This window comes from Akebia trifoliata, chromosome 15 (genome assembly GCF_017979445.1).
Source record: "Akebia trifoliata isolate Shusen 1 chromosome 15, ASM1797944v1, whole genome shotgun sequence".
Taxonomy (NCBI): domain Eukaryota; kingdom Viridiplantae; phylum Streptophyta; class Magnoliopsida; order Ranunculales; family Lardizabalaceae; genus Akebia; species Akebia trifoliata.
The window spans coordinates 6,012,598-6,024,318 of NC_141389.1; the positions used below are offsets into that span (position 1 = coordinate 6,012,598).

General features: G+C 34.4%; 1 protein-coding gene across 1 annotated transcript; it reads left to right on the forward strand.

Moving 5' to 3' along the window:
- Positions 1 to 734: 734 nt before the first annotated feature.
- LOC147384099 (uncharacterized protein At5g39865-like) lies at positions 735 to 2,052 on the forward strand. The gene has a single exon (XM_086426462.1). It carries the CDS (start codon positions 934 to 936, stop codon positions 1,768 to 1,770), a length of 837 nt encoding a protein of 278 aa, XP_086282588.1. The 5' UTR covers positions 735 to 933; the 3' UTR covers positions 1,771 to 2,052.
- The last annotated feature ends 9,669 nt before the right edge of the window (positions 2,053 to 11,721 follow it).

An 11,721-nucleotide genomic window follows, 5' to 3' on the forward strand; every position in this document is an offset into this window, starting at 1 on the left:
AGACAAGAGATCGGGTCTGTATTTGGGGTTGCCCAATTCATAGATCATGGTCTTGTCCAAAGATTAGTCCGGGTTCGATACCCAATTAGGTGAGGGTGAGCCCACAAATGGCCATTAAGGAATTAATGTTCATATTGGGGTATCGAACTCATGACCTATGGGCATTAACTGTTTATCGGTCCGAAATTTCCATTGAACCAATCCCTCTGAGATTTATTCTTTATTGATATCATGACGAGAATTCAAAACACAAGGTCATGGTTGTTTCCTCCAATTCAAAAAATCAGAATTTTAAGGAGTTTAATGAGGGTATTTTGGTCATTTTGTAGTCCATCATACAAGACTGCGGTCAAGGGGGACTATATGCCATCAGTTTGAAAACTCAGTATTTTAAGGTGTATATTACCTAAAATACCCTTTAATTTTCAATTTAATAAAATTATATCACGTGCAAGGCACGCTCTACAAACCCCATCCCAACAAACAAAGCTAACCCCCATTTGAATTGACTTGCGCGCTTTATCCATCTCTTTCTTCACCATCTCTCGTTTTCTCTCTCTACTCTTGCTTTTTATCTACGTCTCCCACATCTTTGTCAAGGTAGACCATCATCCCAACTTCAAATCAATTAGATTATTCTCGCGATACTCATTTAATATCAAACGGTTTGGATGTTAGACGTACAGTACACCAGAGTCTAATTTACAAAAGATTCAAAAACCTTTTCAGCACTCTTTATTTCGTTGGACATAGAGCATCTCTGTTTCTCGACACGAAAGCTTAATTCGCCACTGAAACTATCGACACCTGAGCGACACGCGTGTCCGGACGTACCCGTCTCCAAGAAGACCGACACAGCGACACCGATACTTCGTCTCTCTCTCAAACCCTAACCCTAAATTCGAATTTCGACATCAACAGCTCGAAGAATCCATGGCAGGTCACGATAGCTTCGATCGATCCTTCTCTTTACACTCAACTCCACAATCCTCTAAGAAACTCTACCTTGACCGCTACGGATCGATTAAGAAATCAACAGTAGATAATGGTGTGATCGATGGGAAAGTAAAGAAATTGTGCAATTCTTTCGAATCAGCATCAACAACAGTTGAAAATCCACCAAATTCATCGAAAACGCTCTGCAAACGATCGTCTGATGTAGAAATTGATTCAAATTTCGCTTCGAATTTCAGACGAACAATTTCGTCGTCTAAGCAATTAGGGTTTTTGAATTTTAATCCATCGAGATTGATTAAGTCGCTGGGATCTGGTAATTGGGGTTCATCGATGCTCGATAATCGAATAAATTTACCTGGAACTGAAGACAGGATTGTGGTTTATTTCACTAGTTTGCGAGGAATTCGAAGAACTTATGAGGATTGTTGCACGGTTCGAATGATCTTTAAGGGGTTTAGGGTACCTGTAGATGAACGTGATATTTCAATGGATTCTGCTTATAGGAAAGAATTACAGAGTGTTTTGGGTGAGAAAACCGTGATTTTGCCTCAAATTTTCATTCGTGGAAAATATATTGGTGGAGCTGAAGAAATTAAGCAACTTCACGAAGTAGGCGAATTGGGGAAACTTCTGAAAGGGTTCCCAGCAAGAGATCCAAGGTTGGTTTGCGAGAGCTGTGGTGATGCAAGGTTTGTTCCTTGCTTGAATTGTAATGGGAGTCGGAAGCTTTTTGCCGAGGATGAAGGGCTTCTTCGAAGGTGCTTGGATTGCAATGAGAACGGACTCATGCGGTGCCCTAATTGTTGCTGTTGAATGCTGATTGGGAAACATCTTTCATAATTTCTGGTGAGAATCGAAGAATTTCTTAATACTACTTAATGGGTTTATGTTTGCTTGTATGGATTGGTTGTGTTTTGAAATGTTTGATGGGTTTTTCTTTGATCTATCTCTTTGTAAATTTGTTGAAGTTTGGGTATTATTGTTCATCTTCTCTCTGAACAACACTGGAACATGAAAATTTACATGTGTTGCTCTATACAGAATTGTGTGTTTTTACTGATAGAATAAATAAATGTGTGGAATTTTTCTTTGTTACTTTGTATCATAGATTTGACTTTGAGGGATTTTTTTATTTTTTGTCTTTTTGGTAATTAAGTGTTGAGGTTGAATGGAACTAGAATCGTTCCACCGAACAACCAAGGTTGTATCTAAGGCTAAATTGGAAAGAAAATTAGCATACGGGTTTGTTTTGCACCGTTGATGTTCAAAAATAAAATTCTCAAAAATGCCTCAAAGGTGATTAACTAAGGGAAAGTCGATTGAGATTGCTCAATCGCTTCCTATAAAGATTGCTCAATCGCATCCTATAAACAAGGAATGTTTATGTTGAAGGTCCTAAAAGAGCGAGAATAAAACCAAATTTAATGTGGAAGAGGGTAGATATGAAGACACTTGATTTTGGATAAAGCATGGCTTTAGATAGAATTGAATTGTGAATCATGGTTCATTCATCCAACCCCACATATTGCAGATATGACTCCAATGATGAAGATACTGATAAATATTTATCAAAAAAAAAAAAAACAAAAACTGATAAAAATTGATGATGATATCTTGTAGTTTGGTTGCTAGGGGATAGCAAGGGTTGCTTGTCATTCTACAATGTGCTGTTAATGTATGAGAGTTCATAAACTGGCGGTAGTTTGGTTGTGAGCTATGTGATACTATTTTTTGCTGCGTCCCTGAGGTTATGGGTTCTGTCTCAGCTTTTAACTCTTTAGAGATATAAAATTTTTCACTAGATAAGTTACATATAAAAAAAAATTTAGTATGTCAGAAATATGTTGAACTGAATTCAGGAAGATTTCTACTCCATTTCTTGATTGGGTTTATGTCCAAATCCACAAATTAGCATTAAATAAATTTGTTGTAGGAAACAGGTCCTAAATTCTTTCTGTTTGATTCACTTACAATTTCTCATGTAGCATAATAATTGAGGGATGAACCAAACTAGGTATTTAAAGGGTGGGTGGGGAATTAGTAAAGCAAGAAAATCGTCTGACTAAAGAAATGTATGGACAGCATCGGATACATGGAGGAAATTTTATTTTATATTTTATTTTTATATTTTTGTATTGGATAACACAGGAAGATCATTTCTTTTTTTTTTCGGTTTAGGGTCTACATTTACCTTATGGTTCACCTTGGTTCTCACCTGTTTTATACTGAATTATTCCTCCAAGTCTCTTTCTTCGTTTCTTTATATTCTTTCAAGTTCATGAAGTTTTTCCTCATTAAGTCAGCTGGCTCTGCTTGTGTGCTACTCAGCATTGTTATACTTATTTTATTTCATAAATCTGATTACCGCAATCCATATGTTAATCGAATCCTAAACAATTGAATCAAGGACCATTACATGGAGTGAAATACTTTCATGAATTCTTTATTTTATTGCACAAGTAATGGAAGTTCACAGTCGCAAGATCTTTTTATGGAATTGTTTGTGCATCCAATAGTTTAAGGTGTGTTTTGAAGAACTAGTAAACCTCCAAGCCATAGAAAGGGCATAGGGTCTTGAATAAGGAACTTCGACCACTAAAAGATAAAAACTAATAAGGCAGACTTACCAAGTGACTAATTAATATATTATTAAAAATATTTAATTATTTGAGCCCAAAAACTCGGAGTCCACTTGGGTTCCCACCCTTATACTCCAAACTCACCAAAGGAGAGGATCTAAGGGTATAACTTTATATGCCATTATCACCCAGGTACTTTTGGTGTATTAGTTCGGTTTATATCATTTAACTTGACATGAATCGTCTGTGGTGGAGTATGGCGGTGTCTTAAGGTCCTAAGAGTAAAGGGCATAACTTCCCGTGCCAAAAACATCTAGGTACTTCATAGTTTATATTGGTTAGGTTTGTATCGTTTACCTTGACGTGCTTAGGCTACCCTTGATACATCTATAGACAACTGTGGTCTTATAAGGAATTTATTGAGTTTTGATTAGGTGCATGATCATGATTTCATAATTTTTATTCCGCAAATTACGGGCAAAATGGCAGTTACTTTAATCTTCATGAAAAAAAAATGCTATTGGAATTAAAACACAATGATGTTAATGTTCCCACTGAGATCTAAGCATCATTACTAACATAGAGGGAGTGGGTTTCGTCTCATATGAGGGATGGGGTATCCTTGGTGGAGCTGAAATCACCTATAATATCTAAGGCGTGGGTAGAGCCCTATTGAATTAGTGAAGGTCTCATTATTAAAGCATGGACTTTGCTTTCTTGATTCTTATTTTGATGCATTTGTCCACATAAAGTAGTACTTTTTTAAGGGAATGATGAGTGGCTTTATTTTTGATAGCAGAAATTATATTGCCACACCCTTTTTTTTAAATTATCATACACCAGTTTTCATTGAAAAAGGATCATGCATTGCATGATACAAAAAGAAAAAAAAAAAGAGAGGAGGAAAACAATAGTAGCTGTCCCAGCCATGATGTTTTAAAACTCATTTTCACGTCTCGTGTCGGATGAGATTTACAAAAATGCCTTAGTAATTGAACAAACCATTCCTTTGATGCAACATGTCAACTCGTCTCGTTGTTGGACACTACAAGCAAATTTAAGAATTTTCATCTTTTAAAAACACTGATCTAATCCATTAGATATAAAACCAAAATTGAGAGAACAAGGTAACTTCTAAAGAACTAAAAACCATGAATTAAAATATCAGAATATTGTATCGGGTATTATCGTATCAGTTTTTTCATTAACCGAAACATTCTAAATTCAACTAAAAACAAAAACACAACTATTAGCTTTTCCTACTATTCTACTTTCTGCTATAATTTCATTCTAGACAATCTTACATGCCAGTACACCCCTTGTGATTGTAGTCATTAATAGTATCAAATATTTCATCATCACGGCTATGTCGGGGAGGTTTCTTATTCTGAGGATCTACATTATATCCATCGTATCCTCGATTATTATAATTGGGATAATCATATCCAGGATTATTATTGTAGCCATTAGAAGAGTAACCAGGATTATAATTGGGATAATCATATCCAGGATTATTATTGTAGCCATTAGAAGAGTAACCAGGATTATAATTGGGATAATCATATTCAAGATTATTGTAATTGGGATAATCATTGTAGCCGTAAGATGGGTAACCTGAATTATAATTGGGATTATCATTATCAGAGGCGTCAGTGAGGGGTGGCATACTATCACTTGATGGGTTGTCGGGAGATGGTGGTTCTTCATCGGATGTCGCAAAATCACCATCGCTGACTTGAGTCGATTTGTCTGCATATGTCGGAAAGTCATCGCTGCTCACTTGAGTCGATTTATCAGCTGTTCTCTTCTTTTTTCCTGGTGTAGGAATTAACATAAATTTTTAAAAAAATTACAATAAAAGCAAGGAAAATAAATTATAATATATATAGAGGGTTGGGTTCTGTGTACACATATATCTACTTATATATCTACAACGTGTTTTGTCCTAGTGGCTAAAAGTCATAGAGATCATCCTCACCAAAATCAGCTCAATCAGAAAATTTTAACCTCATCAAAAGTGATTTACAAAAAATGGACAGTCCACGATTCTTCAACTCATAAATATGGGGTTAGAAGTTTTAGAATTAGCTGATTTTTTATGGGGATGATCTCCCTGTCATAGAGATCATCCTTACCAAAAATCAGCTCAATCAGAAATTTTTAACCCACATAGGATAAAACACGTTGTAGATATATGAGTAGATACGTGTGTACAGGGATCCTAATCCATATATATATTTATATATTGTACCTGTTTTTATTTCCTAGGGATCCGTTTGAGAGAATCCCTAAGAATATCTTCCCATCTCAAACGTTTGATGATATTGTTTGAGAGAATATATAAAAAAAAAAAAAAAAAAAACACTAAATTTTTTGAATGATTAGTTGATTATTTATGAGAAGTTCTATTAGAACACCAACTACTATTTATAACATACTAATTAATTAAAATTATGTATTGCACACCAAATAATATTAAAGAGACTAAATTCATCGTCTAGAGTTAATTAAAATAATATAATTAAAAAAAATAGTATAATAAAAGAAATCATAAAGTTTAATTCCTCTTTGGAGACAAAAAAAAAAAAAAAAAAAAAAAAGAAAAGAAAAGAAAAAAGATTAATCACTTTCTAAAAGAAAGCATTTGGTGGAGAAGAAATTGGTGTGTTATAAGAAGTTGGAGTTATCAAAAGCAGAGAAAAGAGGCCAGACAGTAATTACCACGCTTAGGCATACGTGAACGCTTAGAAGAACTGTTACCCATCTCTCTCTCTCTCTCTCTTTGAGCTAAATTCTACTAATAACATATTCGAATAAATAACTATAAAACTAAATTCTTTTTTAAAAGAAAGTTATGTAGGAATGATTTGATTCACTAATTTTGTTTTATTTTTTGTTTCAATTGTAGTAATTTGTTATGTTAATTAAGATTTTTTGTTCCAATTAGAATAATTTTCCTTTTAATTAGTCTTGTTGTAGATGGTTACATTCTTTGCTTAGGATCTTTCCTTTATTATTGGTCTTTTATTAGTCAATTTTCCCTTTAATGAATCCTTTGCGATGTTCAAAGAATATGGTTGATCCTATACTCTTATGGAGTTGGTAAAAGTATCCCACCTCCACCTCGATTTTTAACCACGTGTCCTTTGTAGGACCCACACACCAAAACATTAACATAATTTCTACACGTGGCACATTATTCTTCTACAACATGTTTGGCCCAAAAATCAGGTTGATTGGTGATTTTGTGTTTTTCATCTTGGATGATCTCCAAAGCCCATGATGGAAGAAATGCTTTGATCCTATGGGATTTGTACACAGATGATTGGTACACCTTATCGTGTAGTGACACCAAAAATACAATCTAATTGGTGATTTAGGATTTTCTTGGATAATGGGAATTATGAATGGGTTATGGGCCCACCAAGAGAAAAGAAAGCTTAGATTGGTGGATGAGCTTCTCAAGCCCATCATGATTGAAATTGCTCAAATCTAATGGCTACGGGACCCCCAATGAGGTCGATTTTTTCGCTATGAATTGAGCTTCATAGACATATGTAACCCCAATAAGTTGGCTTGGCCCGTTCCATAGCTGCAAGATCACCTTATCAACTAGAGCTATGTTTGGTAAATCTTCTTAAAAGTACTTCTACAACTTTTTAAGTTAAAAATTTTTTTTGGCTTTTTTTTTTAATTAGATCATTACCTGGTGCAGTCAGGAATTGAACCTAGGTCACACAATGTGAAAAAGCCCATATTCGACGGTCCAAGGACATTGAATTTCATAAAATTTGACCGATCAAAGGGTTGAATTGGTGTTGAATTTCTTTTTTGGATGAGTCGACACCGTCAAAATAATGAAGGATGGGATAAATTCGATGGCTCTATACCACCAAATCTGGGGAACATCAAGAATTTCGATGGCTATGGACTATCAAAATTTGATTTCTAAAATTCGTGGGCCTTGGCCTATCAACTTTTCTTGTCAAATTTTCCAGTTTTCAAGTACTGTGGATGGTATCATCACTAAAAAACTTTAGCAAAGCAAGTAGGGGTTTTTTTAAACATGTCTTAGTAAATAAACTCTTGAATAATGGAAATATGTAAACAAGTAAACACGTCTAAATCGACTGTTCAATCGAGTAATTCATAAAGAAAAGGCCCAAAAAAAAGAAGTCACAAAAAATTTCTTGCTCATCCGGTCTTCATCAGTTCATCTGCAAACTTGTAAGCATTTGTTGTCGTCACTTCATCTATCGTGTTGTTTTTTAGTTGTCCAGTCATCATCAATCCACTTTTTTCCCTTCGTCGTCTCTTTGTTATTATTAGTAGGGGTGCAACTTGGTCCATTTTAAATAGATGGCTTTAGACTATTTAATTTGGAAAAAGTTGCGGTTTGTTTCTGAGTTAAGAAAATGGAGAACCGATCAATTCGTTTTGGGTCTCAGTTCAAGGCTTTTATAGAACTGAGCCAAACTGAAAACAAAACCCTTATACCACACACACACACACACACATATATATATATAATATATATATATATATATATATATATATAGTAGAGTTCGTCCTTGCCTACAACATGGACATCCCCTTTGGGGGTTAAGGGGGTAAAAGAGAATAATAATAAAATTATAGGGGGTATTATTAAAGTTTTTTGGGGTTGAAGGGATAAAAGAGGAAAAATAATAAAATTAGAGGGATATTATTTAAAAAGAAAACGGGTGGGGGAAGAGGAGAGGAAATACAATAAAGTCGAAGGTGATGGAGGAAAGCAATAAAGTGAAGATATTGATAACCCATAGAACCAAAACAAACTGACCTTAGTTCGGTTCTATTGGCATTTCGATTCAGTTTTGATTCTTATTTAGTGGAACAATCAACTAAATAAGTATTCCAGAATATCATCACGACATAATGGTGATGATGAACAATGTAACAATCAACCTATCTTCAAAAGCCATACCAATCAACATAAATTCTGTCTTTCGCAAATCCAATAATACAATAATTACGAAAAAAAAAATGTTTGTTTTTTGTGGGTCTTTTGTTGGAATACCATAATATAATGGGTTCACATGCAAATCATCGTAAAATCCCGAAAAAAAATAAAATAAAAGAAAAAGGCATAAAATGGTCGTGGTGAGCAGCCGAGAAAGTATATTAAACTTTTGCGGCACAAAAACATTAATATTTCATTATTAAAACTTATTATAATTCATTTATTAAAGTAAATTAATTAAAATTCATAAAATTTTATAACAAAATTAGAAAAATTAGTGAGCAGCTAGACAAATTTGTGAAAACGTTCCAAATAAATTATTTAAATGGGATATATGATAATAAATATTATAATTAAGTATTGTTTAGTTTGAGACCATTGTACATGACACAATCCCCAATTCAATAAAGTCTCATATATGGAAAAATTGTTTTTTTTATTCCACAAAAATAATATTATTTGAAAAAATTATTTATGATTTTTTTTCAGCCAAACACTCATAATTTTAAAAGGATTTCTTTTAGAGTTACAAGGTAGTATTAAAATATAGTAATTGCATATTTTGCCTTCCAAAGCGTACCAAACAGCGCTATGATCTTTATCCAGTTACAGAGAATTTATGGAACTCCACAATTTAAGATATTTTTCGACTCCCACGTTTCCATTTGGGGCTCTTCCACCTGTTCAAAACTTTGTTTATGATAGGGGTGCAACGTGGTTTGGTTTGGTCCGGTTTGAGGTCAAATTGGAACATAAATCGACATAGGTCAGTTCCAATAAACAAGAACCAGAACTGAACCAAAATCCATTGGAATCAAACCAAACTAAAGTTGATTTGGTTCGGTTCGATTCAACGGATTGCCAATATCCTGTAAATTGTAAGTAATATTTTTTAATGAAAACATAAACATATAATAAACATAAAATTTCATACAATAATCACTAATCTATTCATAAAAAGTCATTAGTGTACCCCTAAAAAACACTAATATTTCCTAACTCCTAAAATAATTCATAATCATATATATATAGGGAAATGTTCAACACCCTAAGCTTTACCCTACACTTTAACAAACATGTTTTGTCCTACATGGGTTAGAAGTTTTGGAATGGACTGATTTTTGGTGAGGATAATTTCTATGATTAGAAGATCATCCTCACCAAAAATCAGCCCATTCCGAGCCCATTCCGAAATTTTTAGCCCCATGTTTACAAGTTGAAAAATTATGGATCGTCCATTTTTATAAACCATTTTTGATGGGGTTAGAAGTTTTGGAATGGGCTGATTTTTGGTGAGGATGATCTCTATAGTTTGTTAAAGTGTAGGGTAAAGCTTAGGGTGGGGAACGGGACCCATATATATATATTATATATATATATATATATATATATATATATATATATATATATATATATATTATATATATATATATATGTGGGTCTCGTTCGCTGGCTAACGGTTTGGCAAATTTTTTGACAAACTTATATGGGTCGTTCGATATAACGCGATCTGACGGTTTGGATTTAATCTTAGCGAAATATAAATTTATACATATATTTGCAGCGCCGTCCCTCGAAATATAATCATTTTATTTTGAAGCCCTCTTCTCTTTAAAACTCTATGTTCTGTTCGAACAGAACTCTAAACCCTCTCTCTTCTCACTCGCTCTCACTCTCACTCTCACTCTCTCGCTCTCTCTCGCTCGCTCGCTCTCTCACTCACTCACGCTGCGGATTGAAGGATGAGACCAGAGATTTGGTTTTGAGAAGATTGAGCCATGTGCATTTTAGCAAGACGAGATTCATTAACTAAATTGCGCCAGGTTGAGCATACACACCTACTTTGAAGTAGAGAATTGATGGGTAATCTTGAGAGGATTTCTTGAATCACCTCTGGTGGGAGTTCTTCCATCTTCCTTACTGCAAATGTGCTCTTTAGGTTTAGGGTTTTTTCCATCTGTGTAATGGTTGATGGGGAGAAAATGAAAAAGGGGAGAGAGAGATTTGAAATCTATCTTTTGCTTTGTGAGAGAGATAGAAAGAGAGTTGAAGACTATCTCTTGCTATATGTTTCTCCTTTCATCTTTACTTAAGAATCATAGACCTTGAAATATGGTTTTCATGTCGTCTCGTCTCGACCATGAATGAAACTGAGTTACTTTAGACGAGTCAAATCTTTTCGGACCAAATAAACCATCTAACTCTGTTTATATATATATATATAGCGAGAGAGGGTTTGGAGTTCTGTTCAAATAGAACAGAGAGTTTTAAAGAGAAGAGGGCTTCAAAATAAAATGATTATATTTCGAGGGATGGCGCTGCAAATATATGTATAAATTTATATTTCTCTGAGATTAAATCCAAACAGTCAGATCACGTTATATCGAACGACCCATATAAGTTTGCCAAATAGTTAGCCAGATATATATATATATATATATATATAGGGAAATGTTCAGCGCCCTAAGTTTTACCACACACTTTAACAAACGTTTTTTGTCCTACATGGGTTAGAAGTTTTGGAATGGGCTGATTTTTGGTGAGGATGATCTCTATGATTAGAAGATCATCCTCCCCAAAAATCAGCCCATTCCGAAATGTTTAGCCCCATGTTTACAAGTTGAAAAATCGTGGACCGTCCATTTTTTGTAAATCATTTTTGATGGGGTTAGAAGTTTTGGAATGAGCTGATTTTTGGTGAGGATGATCTCCTCACCATAGAGATCATCCTCACCAAAAATCAGCCCATTCCAAAACTTCTAACCCATGTAGGACAAAACACGTTTGTTAAAGTGTGTGGTAAAGCTTAGGGTGCTGAACGGGACCTATATATATATATATATAGGGTCGCGTTCAGCACCCTAAGTTTTACCACACATTTTAACAAACGTGTTTTGTCTTACATGAGTTAGAAGTTTCGGAATGGGCTGATTTTTGGTGAGGATGATCTCTATGGTGAGGAGATCATCCTCACCAAAAATCAGCTCATTCCAAAACTTCTAACCCCATCAAAAATGATTTACAAAAAATGGACGGTCCACGATTTTTCAACGTGTAAACATGGGGCTAAACATTTTGGAATGGGCTGATTTTTAGGGAGGATGATCTTCTAATCATAGAGATCATCCTCACCAAAAATCAGCTCATTCCAAAACTTATAACCCATGTAGGACAAAAAACGTT